We start from the raw sequence: 16,180 nt of genomic DNA on the forward strand, positions 1-16,180 counted from the left end.
ACACTCCTGTGAGCCCCCAGGAATTAAGAAATGTCAGTAATGTGTGCTGTCTGCTGAGAAAGGCTACTGAATATGGACAGAGTCCTTCCAAAGGAGAGCCCATGTGTGTTGCAATCAGTGAGGCCAGAGGGGTGGGACTGCCTAAGTCCTTTGGAGAAAATATCTTGCTACCATGTGTTCCAGATCTGTCTGAGGAGTTACAGGACCCGTTTGCCCAGCTGGTTGTCTTTTTTCTATGCCCCTTTTGAAATAAGAATATTTACTCTGTGCTACTATATATTGAACATATGTAACTCGTTTCTGATTTTTACAGACTCATAGACAAAAACTTGCCTTGAGTCTCAGAAGAGACTTTGGAGTTGGACTTTCGGGCAATGCTGGAACTGTTAAGACTGTGGGATTCTTGGAATGGAGTAAATGCATTTTGTATTGTGAGATGAACATGAGCTTTTAGGGGTCAGGGGCATCTAAACCGTGGTTTAGATATGAAGTGTCCTTCAAAAGCTCCTATGTTAATGCAGGAGGTGAAATTGTTGGACTGTGAGAGCTATAACCTAATCAGTCCACCCTAATTTGAATGGACTAACTGGGTGGTAACTATAGGCAAGTGATTTGAGGAGGTAGGTCACTGGAGGTGGTCTCTGAAAGAGTGCTTTTCCCAGTGGCCCCTTCCTCGCTCTCTTTTTCCTGGCTGCCATGAGGTGAGCAGCGCTCCTCCACCATGCCCTTGGACCCAGACAATGAACTTGACTGACTATGGACTAAGCCTCTGGAACTATGAGACAAAGTAAACTTCCTCCTCTAAATTGTTCTTGTGGAGCATTTTGGTCACAGCAGTGCAAAGCTAACTCACATATTACTCCAACTGGATAATTCAAATGAAGTGTCTTGGAATTCACTAATTCTGCTGGTCAAAGCTGCTGTGAAAGTGCTCTATTAACCTTTTCTGATAAGACATTGTATTCTTCATTTCTTGGTTATCTGTTTTTTTTTAAATTTCTTTCTTTCTTGCACTTTTCATTTTGTTCAAGTCTTGTTTTCCTAATTTCTTTTTTTTGTCTGTTTTCTTGTGATTCACTGAACTTCTTTAAGAGGATTATTCTGAAATTTTTCAATCAGTTCATAGATCTTCATTTCCTCCCTGCCTCTTTTGCACAGGGTATTGAGCCCAGAGATGCCTAACCACTGAGCAACATCCCCAGCCCTTTTTATTTTGAGATGGGATCTGACGAAGTTGCTTAGAGCCTCACTAAATTGTTGAGGCTGAACTCTAGCTTACAATCCTCTCGCCTCAGCCTCCCAAGTTGCTTGGATTACAGGCATGTACCACTGTGCCCAGAAGATCTTCATTTCTTTGGGGTCAATTTTTGTAGCTCTATTAATTTTTTGGGGTAGAATCATGATGAAACTCACATTAAGTATAGAGACACAAATAAATTAGAAAGAGCGATATGATAGTCAGAGAAGCTGAAAACTTTTGGAAGCTATTTTATTGGAAGAGGATCAATGTTAAACTAAGATAATGGTAGTGAATATGAGAAGGAAGAGAAAAAGATTAATAATTTTCAGGAGATAAGAACTGCATGACCTGGAACCTGGTCATGAAGGTTGAGAGGTGGGGCAAGTGATAGAATAGAATCTCTGACTTCTGGCTTTTGTCTCTGTGTTGGGATAATGCCCTTCTCTGAGATGATGCATACAGTGGGCAACCATGCTGAGTTTGCCGAATCCGTAGCAATATGAGCTAATATGAGAATCGAGCATGCAGTTGGCTCCATGCTCTTCCTAGGCTTTGCTTTGTCCTGAACTTATCTTCCAATCCAGATTCTACCCACTCAGTAGGTCTTTTACCAGCCTGCACAGGAAGTATACCTCTTGCTGTGCCCAGTCCCAGTCCTGCCTCAGTCCTGGGTGCCACATCTGAATACCAATATTTCCTAGATGCTTCTGAATGAATATCTGATGCTGTACTTGGGCTGACCCTTTCTACTGCCCTCTTGTGGCTGCTCATTGAATTACATTGGGAAAGACAAGTCTTCATTTTCAGAAGGGGAGAGCAGAGGCTTCAGTAGCTGGCAAGTCAGCCTGCCCTGCTGCATCCTTGTTAATTGAGATGTAAATAATAATTGCTTTTTATTACAGCATTATAATTAGATTGTATTTGGGTTCATTTTGACAAAATCATACATGCAAAGAATTTGATTTCAATTCCCATTTCCCTCTCCCCTTTGCTACTGACCTTTCTTTCACTCCTTTATTTTTAATTGGTACTTTCTACGTAAAAAAAGATGAAATTCCCTTCGGTACACTTATATATGTGTATAACATGATTTTGTTAAATTTACTCCACATTTTCTCCCCTTTCCCTCCCTTCCTCCCTTCCTCTTGCTCTCCTCCTCCTCTTCCATTGATTTTCCTCTAGTATATCTGATCTCTTCCTCCACTGCCTTCTTTCCCTTATTTTGCTCTAGTTTCAACACATGAGAGAAAACAATCCACTCTTGGTTTTCTCAGTCTGGCTTAGTTCACTTAGCAAGATTTTCTCCGTTTTTTTTTTTTTTTTTTTTTTTTTTTTTTTCATTTACCGGCAAATGTCATTCCCTTTTCTTTATGGCTGAGTAAAACTCCATTGCGTATATACACCACATTTCCTTTCTTCATTCATCTATTGATGGACACCTAGGCTGGTCCCATAGCTTGGCTATTGTGAATTATGCTGCTATAAAAATGGGTCTGCATGTATCACTGTAGTAGGATGCCTTTAATTCTTCAGGGTAAATACTGAGGAGTGTTATCATTGGATCTATGGTGGTTCCATTCCTGGTTTTTTGAGGACTCTCCACACTGCTTTCCACAGTGATTTTACTAATTTGCAGTCACACCAGCAATATAGGAGTGTACCTTTCCCCGCACATCCTCGCCAGCTTTGATTGTTATTTGTATTCTTTATCATTGTCATTCTGACTGGAATGAGCTCAAATCTTAGTGTAGTTTTGATTTCCATTTCCCGATTAGTAGAGATGTTGAACATTTTTCATATATGTTGGCCATTTGTGTATCTTCTTTTGAGAAGAGTTATTTGTTTTGATCAAGTTATTTTTGGCATTGAGTTCTTTGAGTTCTTTATGTTATTATACATATTATTATGATATTATATATATTATAATATATTATTATGATATTAATCTGTGTCAGATGAGTAGCTGGTAAAGATTTTTTTTTTACCATTCTGTAGACTCTTTTTTCACTCTCTTAATCATTGTTGGGCAGAAGTTTTCTAATTTGATAATATCCTACTTATTGATTCTTGGTTATTTCTTGAGCTTTAAGGGTCTTGTTGAGGAAGTCAATGCCTGCAATCTACACGATGGAGTGTTAATTCTATGTTTTCTTCTAGCATTTGCAAAGTTTCTGGTCTAATCCTAAGTCTTTGATCCATTCTGGTTTGACTTTTATGCAGGGTGCAAGGGATCTAATTCCATTCTTCTGCATATGGATATCCATTTTTCCCCAGCACCATTTGTTAAAAAGCCTGTCTTTTCTCCAACATATATTTTTGGCACCTTTGTCAAATACAGATGACTTTATCTGTGTGGGTTTATCTCTGTGTTTTGTATTCTGTTCCACTGGTCTTCATGTCTACTTTGATACCAATACCATGCTGTTTTTGTTATGATAACTCTGTAGTATAATTTTTGATCAATTATTTTGATACCTCCTGCTTTGCTTTTCTTGCTCAGCATACTTTGGCTATTCTGGGTCTCTTATTCTTCCAAATGGATTTAAAAAATAGTATTTTCTTGTTCTGTGAACAATGTATTTGATATTTTTATAGGAATTTCATTGAATCTATATATTGCTTTTGGTAGTCTGGCCATTTTGACAATATTAATTCAGCCTATCCAAGAACATGGGAGATCTTTCCATCTTCTGAAGTCTTCTAAATTTCTTTCTTTAGTTTTTGATAATTTTCATTGTAGAGATCTTTCATCCCCTTGGTTAGATTAACTTCCAAGTTTTTGTTTTCATTTTTTGATGTTATTTTAAATGGGATGGTTTTCCTGATTTCTTTCTCATCAGAATCACTGCTGAAGTACAGGAAAGCTATTGACTTGTAAATGTTGATCTTGCATCTGGCTACTTTGCTGAATTTATTTATCAGTTCTACAAGTCTTATGGTGGAAATTTTTGGGTCTTCTAGATACAGGCAAACAGTGATAGTTTGATTTTTTCTTTCCTATTTGTATCCCTTTAATTTCCTTCTCTGGAAATTAAGTCAGGAAATGTCTTCCCTGATTGCTCTGGCTAGTGTTTTGAGAACTATATTGAAGAGGAGTGGCAAGAACGGACATACTTGTCTTTTTCCTGATTTTAGAGGAAAAGCTTTCAGTTTTTCTTCATTCAGTATGATGCTGGCTTCGAGTTTATCACATATCATCTCTAGGTTGGGGTAAGTTCCTTCTAATTCCTCCTTTCTTCAGTGTTTTAACATGAATCATTGCTGTATTTTACCAAAGACCTTTTCTGCATCTATTGAGATGGTCATGTCATTTGATTCTTGTTTTTTTTTTTAATTTTTTATAATTTATTTATTTTGATTCATTGTAAACAAATGGGGTACAACTTGTTTCTCTGGTTATACATGAAGTAGAGTCATACCATTTGTGTAATTATACATGTATATAGGGTAGTGATGTTTGTCTCATTCTGTTATTTTTCCTTCCCCCTATCCCTCCCACCCCTCTTTTTCCTCTACACAATCCATCCTTCCTCCATTCTTGCCTCTCTCCCACCTCCCATTATGTATCATCTTCCGCTTATCAGAGGAGATCATTCGTCCTTTGGTTTTTTTGGGATTGACTTATCTCACTTAGCATGATATTCTCCAACTTCATCCATTTGCCTGAAAATGCCATAATTTTATTCTTCTTTATGACTGAGTAATATTCCATTGTGTATATATACCACAGTTTCTTTATCCATTCATCTATTGAAGGGCATCTAGGTTGGTTCCACAATCTAGCTATTGTGAATTGAGCAGCTATGAACATTGACGTGGCTGCATCTCTGCAGTATGCTGATTTTAAGTCATTTGGGTATAGGCCAAGGAGTGGGATAGCTCAGTCAAATGGTGGGTCCATTCCAAGTTTTCTAAGGAATCTCCACACTGCTTTCCAGAGTGCCTGCTCAAATTTGCAACCCCACCAGCAATGTATGAGTGTACCTTTTCCCCCACATCCTTGCCAACACCTATTATTGCCTGTATTCTTGATAATCACCATTCTAATTGGGGTGAGATGGAATCTTAGGGTAATTTTGATTTGTATTTCTCTTATTACTAGAGATGTTGAACATTTTTTCATATATCTGTTGATTGCTTGTAGATCTTCTTCTGTGAAGTGTCTGCTCATTTCCTTAGCCCATTTGTTGATTGGATTATTTGTGTTCTTGGTGTAAAGTTTTTGGAGTTCTTTATAGATTCTGGAGATTAGTGCTCTATCTGAAGTGTGTGTGGCAAAGATTTTCTCCCACTCTGTTACCTTTGCTGAGAAAAAGCTTTTTAGTTTGAATCTACCCCAATTATTGATTCCTGCTTTTATTTCTTGTGCCTCAGGAGTCATGTTAAGGAAGACTGGTCCTAAGCTGACATGATGAAGATTTGGACCTATTTTTTCTTCTATAAGGTGCAGGATCTCTGGTGTAATTCCGAGGTCTCTGATCCATTTTGAGTTGAGTTTTGTGCAGGGTGAGAGATAGGGGTTTAGTTTCATTTTGCTGCATGTGGATTTCCAGTTTTCCCAGCACCATTTGTTGAATAGGCTACCTTTTCTCCATTGTATGTTTTTGTCACCTTTGTGTAGTATGAGATAACTGTGTTTATGGTGTTTGTCTCTGCGTCCTCTGTTCTGTACCATTGATCTACCTGTCTATTTTGGTGTCAATACCATGCTGTTTTTGTTACTGTTGCTCTGTAGTACAGTTGAAGGTCTGGTATTGTGATACCACCTGCTTGGCTCTTCTTGCTAAGGATGGCTTTGGCTATTCTGGGTCTCTTATTTTTCCAAATGAATTTCATGATTGCTTGCTCTATTTCTGTGAGGTACATCATTTAATTTTGTTTAAGTGGTAAATTACAATTGATTTGTGAATGTTGAACCAACCTTGCATTCCTGGAATGAAGTCCACTTGGTCATGGTGTATTATCTTTTTAGTGTACCATACTTTTAAAAAAAAATATTTTTTAGTTGTAGATGGACACAATACCTTTATTTCATTTACTTCTCTCTCTCTCTCTCTCTTTGGATTGAACCTTAGTGCTTCACATGTACTAGGCACACGCTCTATGGCTGAGCCCAGCCCCATACCATACGTTTTGAAAGCAGTTTGCTAATATTTTATTAAGGATGTTTTTGTAGATGTATTCATCAGGGAGATTGGTCTGTATTTTTCTTTGGTTTTGATATCAGGGTGATTCTGGCTTCATAGAATGTATTTGAGAGTGTTCTGTCTCTTTCAATTTCATGGAATAATTTGAGAAAGACCTATAAGACCTGGTAGAATTCAGCTGAGAATCCATCAGATCCTGGGCTCTGTTGGAAGGCTTTTAATTGCTGTTTCAATTTCATTACTTTAGGTTTTCTATCTCTTCTTGGTTCAATTTGGGCAGGTCATATGTGTCTAGAAATTTGTCAGTGTTCTCTAGATTTTGCAGTTTATTGAAGGATAAATTTTAAAATATTTTCTAATGATCCTCTGGATTTCAGAAGCGTCTGTGGTGGTATCTCCTTTTTCATCTCTAATTTCATTGACCTGGGTATCTCTTTTTCTTTTGGTTAGTTTGGGTCAGGGTTTATCAGTATTATTTATCTTTTCAAAGAACCAACTTTGGTTGCAGTGATCCTGCATATTTTTTTATTCTCCATTTCATTAATTTTGGTTCTGATCTTATTTCCTGTCTTCTACTGATTTTGGAATTAGTTTGTTCTTCTTTTTCTAAGGCTTCGTGGTGGAGCATAAGCTTATTCATTTGAGATCTTTCTATTTTTTTAATGTAGGCACTCAATGAAATAATTTTTTCTCCCAGTACTGCTTTCTTACTGTCCCAGAGGTTTTGATATCTTGTATTTCTAGTCTCATTAGCTTCTAAGCATTTCTTCTCTTGTTTCTTCTTTGATTCATTCTACAATTAAAATAATATTATTTAATCTTCATGTGTGTACGTGGTTTCTGTTATTTTCCTTTCTGTTTATTTCTAGCTTCATTCCATTATGGTCTGATATAATGCATGGGGTTATATATATATTTTTTGTTTTATTTTTTCTTTTTTGTATTTGCTAATGCTTATATTGTGACTTAGAATATTGTCTATTTTGGCAAATATTCCATGAACTGCTGAGATTAAGGCAAATTCAGCTGTTTGGGGGTAAAAGATCCTCTAATATCTATTAGGTCCATTTGTTTCATACTAGTTTTTTTTAGTTTGGAGATATCTTTATTGATTTTCGATGATTTGTTTATTGATGATAAGGGTGTGTTGAACTTACCCAATTTTATTATATTGAGGCCTATCTGGGGTTTAATATCAAGGAGTATTTTACAGTAATGTAATTGGGTGTGCTGATATTTGGGGCATAAATGTTTAGTATCACTATATCTTCTTGTTGGATTATTCACGTTACAGGATGTAGTGGCCTTCTTTATCACTTCTCATTAATTTTTGCTTGAAATCGACTTTGTGAAATATGATTAAAGCTTCTCAGCTTATTTTTGGACTTAATTATAGAATATTTTTCTGTCCTTTTACCTTCAGTCTGTGAGTGTCTCTGCCTTTAAGATGAGTCTCTTGAAACTGTATGTAGTTGGGTCTTGTCTGTAGCTCGTGCTTCCCGTAGATTTTCCCTTCTCCCTGTCAACCCAGATGCAGAACAGCCCCATTTCCTTAATTTCCCCTCAAACCTCTAATGTGAGGCCTTTGTGTGTATATACAGGCAAATTTAAGGTTTGGGGGCAACTGATTATACAGCAAAGAATTCAGAGGCTGGTTATGAGATGCCCCTGTTCAAAGTCCTTTGACCCCTGCCCTCAGGAGTTTTTCCTGGCTACATTTCCTTGCAGGTAGTAGCTTTCTGAGGTTTTTCTCAACTCCATGACTGGGACTAGGTTAAGACAGGCATCCAGGGCACAATTCTAAGGCCTTTTGATCCATCCCTGTTATTTCTGTGTTTTTTCACTGGGTTGTTGAGACCATTTACATTCAGTGTTGTTATGGATATGTATGTGTTTGCTGTTTACTGCCATTTTGATAATTTTGTTATATTTAAGTGCGTCTTGATTCTCTTATAGATGATTAGTCTTCTATCAATCTTCATCTATTTGGAAGTTTGGGGATTTGTTTTTGGGTTCCTCTGTGTGAAGTTTATCTTTGAAAATTATTTAATCAACTGGTATGAGTTTCTTTTCGGGAAGGAATTGATTTTGTCTAGGAAAGTATCTTGAAAGGCTACTTTGGGAATGACATAAATGAAACAAAGATCTCTCCAAACCCAAAGCCAATGGAAATGTGTGGAGGAATGCAAAGGACCTGGGAGAAGGGAAGGAAAGGGAGGAAGGACAGCCGGGTGGGACTGGAACTAGATTGGGGCCTGCGAGGTGTCTGGGGGCGATTTTGAAGAGGGTTCCCAATATCAGGTTTGTGCCAGTGTAGTGTCAGTAGTTAAGCATCGGGGCCACCTTAGAATTGTGCCCTGGATGCCTGTCTTAACCTAGTCCCAGTCATGGAGTTGAGAAAAACCTCAGAAAGCTACTACCTGCAAGGAAATGTAGCCAGGAAAAACTCCTGAGGGCAAGGGTCAAAGGACTTTGAACAGGGGCATCTCATAACCAGCCTCTGAATTCTTTGCTGTATAATCAGTTGCCCCCAAACCTTAAATTTGCCTGTATATACACACAAAGGCCTCACATGAGAGGTTTGAGGGGAAATTAAGGAAATGGGGCTGTTCTGCATCTGGGTTGACAGGGAGAAGGGAAAATCTATGGGAAGCACGAGCTACAGGAGATTAAGGACCCAGAAGGACCAGAAGGCTGGAGCCAGACATAACACTTGGAGTCACAGAAAACTTGGGAAGTCCTTCCCATAGGACACAAGCCAGTCTTATTTTTTTAAATATATTTATTTTAAAATTTTGGAATAATTATGGATGTAAAGAAAAAGTGCAAAGAAAATTCAGAGTGTTCCTGTACACTCTTCACATGCTAACTCTGAATGCTAATATCTTATATGCCCATGGACCATTCATCAAGACTAAGAAATAAACATTGGTACAGAACAGAGCTTCTTTTGATTTTATCAGTTTTTCCACTGAAGTGCTATTCTGGGATTTAGTCCAGAATTCTTTAGTGTACTGAGAAAAATCATATTTAAATCTGACAGGCAATTGACTACAGTTTGATTGCAATGGCTTTGGTGTAATTAAGTGAAAAGGGGGAAAAAGGACTTTTGGGGGTAAAATGGAGGCAACTTTAGGTAGTAGAATTGGCAGCTCCCCCTCAAGGGCTCTTGCCTACTTTTCCCTTGGGCTAGTTGGAATTCCTTCCAGATTTCTCTTTTGCCGTTTCCTTCTGTTTCAAAAGGCCATGCACAATTAATGCATCTGTTTTTCCAACCTCACCGTACACCTATCCTAAATTTTAGCAACATTTTTTATTTTTTACTTAGCAATAGTCACTAATATTTACCGAGCATCTCCTCTATGTCAGGGTGGGCACTGTACATGCAACATCTTGCTGAAGCCCCACAACCATGCTACGATGCAGGTATGTTATTGTCCCATTTTATACCTGGGAAAACTGGACCTTGGGATCACAGGACTCCAAGTTCATTGCAGAGTAGTGGAGCTGGGTTCAGAACCCGGAACCAGGTATTTGGTGTAACCTACACCTAGTCCTCCCTGGGAGTGAGCAGCACCTTGTCAGGCTTCAGGCCACAGGTCCTTTTGTAATTGACATTGTCACGGTATCTAAATAATTAAATAATTGGGAATTCATGGGGTCAATGTAACCAAAATGGTCCAAAAACTTGGAACCGTGATGTTAATTTCCTGAGAAGAGAAATCACAGGGGTGGGTGGGACCTTGACAGCCACTGGCCTCCTGTCCAGGTCACATCCAGCTTGCCGAATCTGGCCCTGGGTGTGATCCCTAGAGACTCCATGTGGGTTTCTGACTCCTGTGTGCACAATGGTTGGATTGATATGGATGCCTCTGTCTCAGTGATGGTATGAGTTTTTTGTTCCTTTGATAAGAGGGACCTTGGAAAGACAATTCTGGGTCCCAGGAACCGAGGCACTCCCCTTACCAGATTTCCTGGGGCCTTCCTTGGCGTAGCTGCTGGATACTATGCTGACGCGGCGTCCCATTGACTCTGGTCCGTAGATCCTCCGGTAGAGGGTTTCCTCAGTCTTACTAGGGCTTTGCTTGATGTCCTTGGAAGGAGCGGAGAGAAGGTACATCCTTGTTACAGGGTCTGCTCTGTCTCCTCCCCATCGTGGTCCCTGATCCCTGATCCTGACTGAGCAATTTAAAAGGTTTGCTTTAAACCCATAAAGGTGACAGAGGAGAGACCTGCCCCAGGCTCTGTTGGTGCTGCTCCTACAGTTGTCCCCCCATTTCTCCCTATCTCAGAGGAAGGCTGGGAGGGGCCCCTCAGGGCCGGGCTGCCCCTTTAACTACCCGATCAGGGAGCTCTTCTCGCTGGGTCACAGTGTCATCAACTTTCAGATGGCACTCCTGGCAGGTGTGTTGGGGGATCCACTGGTGGAGGAGGGTGTAACCCCTGCCATGAAACTCTACCACGGGTTTGCCGGGTTGGTTGGGCGAAGCTGCACGGGGTGGGAGGTGGGTGCAGTGATTCACCGGGTGTGGAGTGGGACAGGAGTGCATTTCAGAGCCCTAACTTTAAACACGTAGCCAGACACTGCTGGAGAGGGGTGGCCGCCCCTGTCCAGGCGCAGAGCCCGGGGGGCGAGGGAGAAGGGGCTGTGCCTCCTGCGGGGGATGGTGCCTTCTAGCTCCTTACCTCCTGTTTCACCGTGACTTTGCCTTTCTTCCTTTCCTTCTCGTTTGCTTTAGGGGGCAACTCTATCTTGGTTTTCAGCTTCTGTAAAGGCAGAAGTGGAGAGACCTTCAGTGTCCTTGGGAGGACCCCCGACTTCCGTCCCCATGGAGGAGGAGGCTCCCTGGTGAGTGGGCCGCTGCCTCCCTCCGATACACGCGCTAGTCCTCCTGTTCCCCCTCTGTCCCTCGGTCTCTAGGCACACGCTGGTGCCCAGGCCACTGCCCCAGGAATAACCTTCTAGACCTCAGGTCTGGTCTTGACGCTTTCCACCTCAATCCATCGGTAGCCCCCTGTTGCTCTCCACATAAAGCCACTCCCCTGTGCTGCCCTGAGTGACCTGCCTGAGACTTCCTGCCCAGCCCAGGCGGCTGCATTGTCTTTGAGCAGAGCCTGTTTATTCAGAACTCAGATGGCCCCGCCTGCACCCCTCCTCTCCTCTGAGGCCACTCCACCTATCCTGTCTTCCCAAAGTGGTCATCGCAGTAAATCTCACCCTTTTCTTTCCCTGAAGGCTCCTGTGACCTGTCAAGGAGCGAGCATGCCCTGCTCTGAGTCTGGGCTCCTTGTTTGTGGTCTGTGCCTGGCCTTGCAGCGCCACAGTGGAAGCAGGGGGGCCTTAGCCATCTCTAGGGTCCCGGGGGGCGAAGAGCCCAGCAGGGATCCATTAAGCGCCGGCCATCCAGGAAGCACCTCAAACAATCTGTAAGAGCTGGGGGCTGGGGACTGGGGATGCCAAGCACCACGGGACCAATGGAATTGAGGTTCTCCTCTGGAGATGAGCCATTGGTAATTATGGGGAGACGGTGGTCCAGGCTGTAGGCTCCGGGTCAGGCTGCCGGGGTTGGAATCCTGATTTATCTATTGTTCAGTGAATGCATAACCTTGGGCAAATTACTACTCTCTCAGTGGCTTATTTTCCTTATCTGAGGACTGGGTCTCACAAGGTTCTTGGTGAGAAATCCATGATTTACTACAGGTAGGTGCGGGGCAGACATCAAGCAGTTGGTTGGAATGTTTCCATGACAGTGGGGTCTGTGGAGGAGGCTGTCGGAGGGCATGCTTCAGGGCTCCTAAGGAGGGCGGAGACAGGTCCCTTCGAGATTCTGTTTGGCTTAGTGGGGAAGGACGCAAGCTGGGGCCAGGGCTGAGTTTTCTGGTCAAGAGGAAAGAGGATGAGGCTATCTCCCCTAGGGTGGTCCTATTTCCATGGTCCCTGCCATCAACCCTCAGTATCCCCATAGGGGTTCCTGGAGTAGCTCCCGAGCATCCCCAAGGCTGGGTGGAAGTGATATGCTGAAGGCTTAGACCTGAGGAAAGTACACCAGTCACTGATTCACAGTCCTCAGCGGCTGGGACTCTGGACTTTGGGGTCCTCTCTGATGCCAAATGATCGCATGAGGCAGCAGCACAGCAGTCTGAGGTGGGGGCCCCGTCTGAACTGCCGTGAGTGAACCCAGAAGGAAGGGGAGGAGGCTGAAGGGGTTGCAGTGTTCAGACAAGCCCTTCCCCAGCCAAGTCCACTAGCGGGTTCCCTGTTACCTCTGTTCTCCAGGACCTGCCACTTAAGATCCGTCACCCTCTTTCTTAGGAGCATCTTTAAAATTCCAGAACAAATGTTCCCTCACTGGGTCCTAAATTATTTACAATGAAAGCCATGTATACAGTAAAGCCATTAAAACATTATTATAATCCTGGTGACAGGAGATAGGGACATTCTAACCATGAAAGTGAATATGATTTCTGTGATCAATATTAAATTGAGTTCTGAGAGAGTCAGACTACCAGTAAATCATTAGCTCCTTAGTGGAAAATATGTTCATCGGATGCCTTTTAAACTGTCGCATGGAATTAGCACTCAAGACCCTTCTGGCTGTACAAGAAGCAAGCAGAAGTGGGAGCTTTCCTGAAGGGTAGGGGTACTGAACTGGGGAAAGCGAGTGGAGGTGGTGAGGGGCGTTGGCCTAATGAAGCCCAGGAGCTTGAGATTTGGGCACATCGGGGCTCGAGAACTGGTTCTGCCCTTCATTAACTGTGACCTCAGGAAAATGACTTCTCCACCCCAGTCTCCTTATCCTTCAACTGGGAGTGGTCATGGCTCCTACCTTGGAACCAGACTAGGAGCAGTTGAGGAATTAACCCCTCGACAATGCCAAGCCAGTAGGGGATAAGGCAGGTTGTAGGGCATAGTCATGAGTAATGCTGCTGGCACCCATTTTGCTCTGGGGTCAGAGGAGGCAAGATCAGGTGGCATCTTCTGCAGAGAATACCACTGTCCAAGGACGCAGCTTGCTTCTCCATAGCTGATGGCCTGGGGCGGGAGACCTGGGGGAGCGCTAAGGGTATAAACTGGTTGCTGTACTTCTGGAGAAAGAGGAAGGGGTGGGTGGGAACCACCTCTCCTGCAGGGGGGGTAATGGCGGCAGGAAGAGATGCCCCTGGTCCGGGAGCCATTACGGGGGAGGCGTGGTTGGGATCACTGGGAAGGATTCCACCTGCCAACGCTGAGAGCCCAGGAGTGCTGCCCCTCTGCCCTTCTCGGATACTGACGGGGGAGAGCATTTACCCCAGTTTGACTAAATGGGAGCCAGCCATGTCTCTTCCCTGACCACCACTCTAAACTGCTTTTCTCTGCCCTTTGTGACGTAGCTCTCTCAGCCTCTTGCCAGTTCTCAATACAGGACTGTCTCTCTCCAGGACCTGGAGCCATCCCTTGAAATACAGCCAAGAGAGGTTGCAGCCCTGTGGGTCTTTGTGGAGGGAAGGAAGCTGACTGAGGAGCACCATCCACAAAACACGATGGCCTAACTGTCCCCAGCCTCCCCCAGCGTCCTCCAGAACACTGCCACTAGCTCACTCTGTGCTTATAGAAATGCTCCCTCCTCTGGTTTTGGCGGAGTTTGGCTCAGCTCTCCTGCCTACTAGAGAGGCTTGCATGAGTCTCCCGCCACTCTTTGGAAGTCCCCACCTGGGCGTCCTGCTTCTTCTTGCCTCGCCTCCGCTCCAGCCACTCCAACACCCGTGTGAGGTCAGACATCCGCCTCTCCTCCGCCGTCCTCCACAGGGACTTCCTCTCGGTGGGCATGGCTCTCTTTGGGTTCTCTTGGTTCTCTGGCATGCTGGAGTCTTGGCTGCTCATTGGTGGGAGGCCAGCCATGGCCTATTATCTCGATTTGCTGGAGTGGGTGATTCAGAAGGTAGCCTGTGGCCTCTCGATGCGATCACAAACAGCAGAGTCAGGCACGCAGCTTGGAGGCTGGCCTTAAAAGAAGGACTGAAGGGTGATTGTGAGGTCACGCTGGGCTTGGCAGCTGGCCCCTGGGTGACAGTGGAGGTGGCACCTTAGCTATGTCCCAATTTTTCCCACATGGCCACGGCCCTCTTCAGGCTTCGTCTCTCATCTGGACCCTCCTACAGCTCCCATTCGCCCTCCCCGCCTCCATCTCCATAGAGATCTTGCTAAACACAGGTCAGCTCAGGTGTCTTCCTTTCTCAAAAGTTTTCAATGGGTCCCTGTTTCTTATTTAAAAAAACCTAAATCCCCTAGTTTATCATCCCAGCTTTCCACAGTGTGTTCTAGTGAGAACAAAGCTTTTGATAAGTGCTGTTCCTCTGCCTTCATTTATTCGTTCAGCAGATGGTATCAGATACCTACTCTGTGTCAGGCGTAGTGCTGGGGTTACGACGCAGGAGGAGAACGTAGTCGGACCTCCTAAAACATGGGCTGCAGGGAAGACAAGAAGCATGTACTTCCTGAAAGAGTTCGCAGTGCCAAATGAGGACGGCGCTCTGAGGGCAAGGAATTTGATTCTAGGAGGGAGCCCCACACCATGGAGCTAGACTTGGACGGGGTTCTGGGGAAATCACATCTGAGCACTGAGCTAGAGGGTAAGTTGGTTTCAACAGGACTGCTGTGGTCGGAACCTTTGAGTCCCCGCAAATTTATTTATTGAAATCTTAACCCCCAAGGTGATGGTATCAGGAAGTGGGGACCCTGGAGATGGTGAGTTCCATGAGGCTGAGCCTTCATGGAATTTTCACCCTTACGTGAAAAGATCACAGAGGCCTAGCCAGCCCTTTCCATCATGTGAGGCCACAACTAGAAAGTGCCATCTGTGAGCTTGGAAACGGGCCCTCACTAGATACAGAATCATTGGCATCTGGATCTCAGATTTCCTAGACTCCAGAACTATGAAAAATAAATATTTGCTGTTTTGAGCCACCTAGCCTATAGCAGTTTGTTATGGCAGCTCTAAGAGACTGTAACATCTAATACAGGAGGGCTGTGGACCAGAGGGATGAGCATGTGCAAAGGCCCTGAGGCAGGATGGGGACCATGGCATACTTAAGGAACAAACAGAAGGCCGGGGGGTTGGAGAACCACATGGTGAGAAACAATGCTGGTGAGGTGGGCAGAGTCCACATTGTACAGGATGCTGGAGGGCTCAGGCTCTGCTCCGACTGGAAAGGTAATAGAAGCAAGGAGAGAACAATAAAGGGGTTCAGACAGGGGGAAGTGACATGATCAGGCCTTCTTCCTTCCTTCCTTCCTTCCTTCCTTCCTTCCTTCCTTTCTTTCTTTCTTTCTTTCTTTCTTTCTTTCTTTCTTTCTTTCTTTCTTTCTTTCTTTCTTTCTTTCTTTCTTTCTTTCTTTCTTTCTTTCTTTCATTTTAACTGAAGGCAACTATGTATTGTGCCAGAATCACAGATGAAGACATCTGTATAATTAGGACACCAGAATCCTCCTTCATGGTCCCTAGTCCCTACCTCCCTCCAAAGGTCAACATTGTTTTAACTTCTAATTTTCTCCCGTTTTTGACTTTTATATTTCTAATTTTATATTTCTAATTTCCTCCTGTTTTTAACCTTTTGCTCAGTTTGTCCATTTTACAATACACTTGCAAGATTCTGGCAACAAATCCTTTTGTCATGATTTATGTGGCAGCATCTTCACATTATCTTCATTTTTGAAGAAAGATTTGCCAGGTAACAGAATTCCTGGTTAGTGGGTTAGCAGGTCATTCCCGCCTCCTGCCTGCCCCTGTTCCATGGGAGAGGTTGGCTGTCATCA

At 43.4% G+C, this 16,180-nt stretch overlaps 1 protein-coding gene across 1 annotated transcript in view; it reads right to left on the reverse strand.

Moving 5' to 3' along the window:
* The window catches only part of C16H16orf78 (chromosome 16 C16orf78 homolog), a 30,538-nt gene extending 16,272 nt beyond the window's left edge, over positions 1 to 14,266 (reverse strand). Inside the window, exons 1-3 of the mRNA XM_047527160.1 lie at positions 14,078 to 14,266; positions 11,074 to 11,154; positions 10,354 to 10,480 (exon numbers count right to left, since the gene is read on the reverse strand). Of these exons, the coding sequence (XP_047383116.1) occupies positions 10,354 to 10,480; positions 11,074 to 11,154; positions 14,078 to 14,266 (397 nt within the window). The remainder of the gene's footprint in view (positions 1 to 10,353; positions 10,481 to 11,073; positions 11,155 to 14,077) is intronic.
* Between the last annotated feature and the right edge of the window lie 1,914 nt (positions 14,267 to 16,180).

The sequence above is a fragment of the Sciurus carolinensis genome, chromosome 16 (assembly GCF_902686445.1).
Source record: "Sciurus carolinensis chromosome 16, mSciCar1.2, whole genome shotgun sequence".
Taxonomy (NCBI): domain Eukaryota; kingdom Metazoa; phylum Chordata; class Mammalia; order Rodentia; family Sciuridae; genus Sciurus; species Sciurus carolinensis.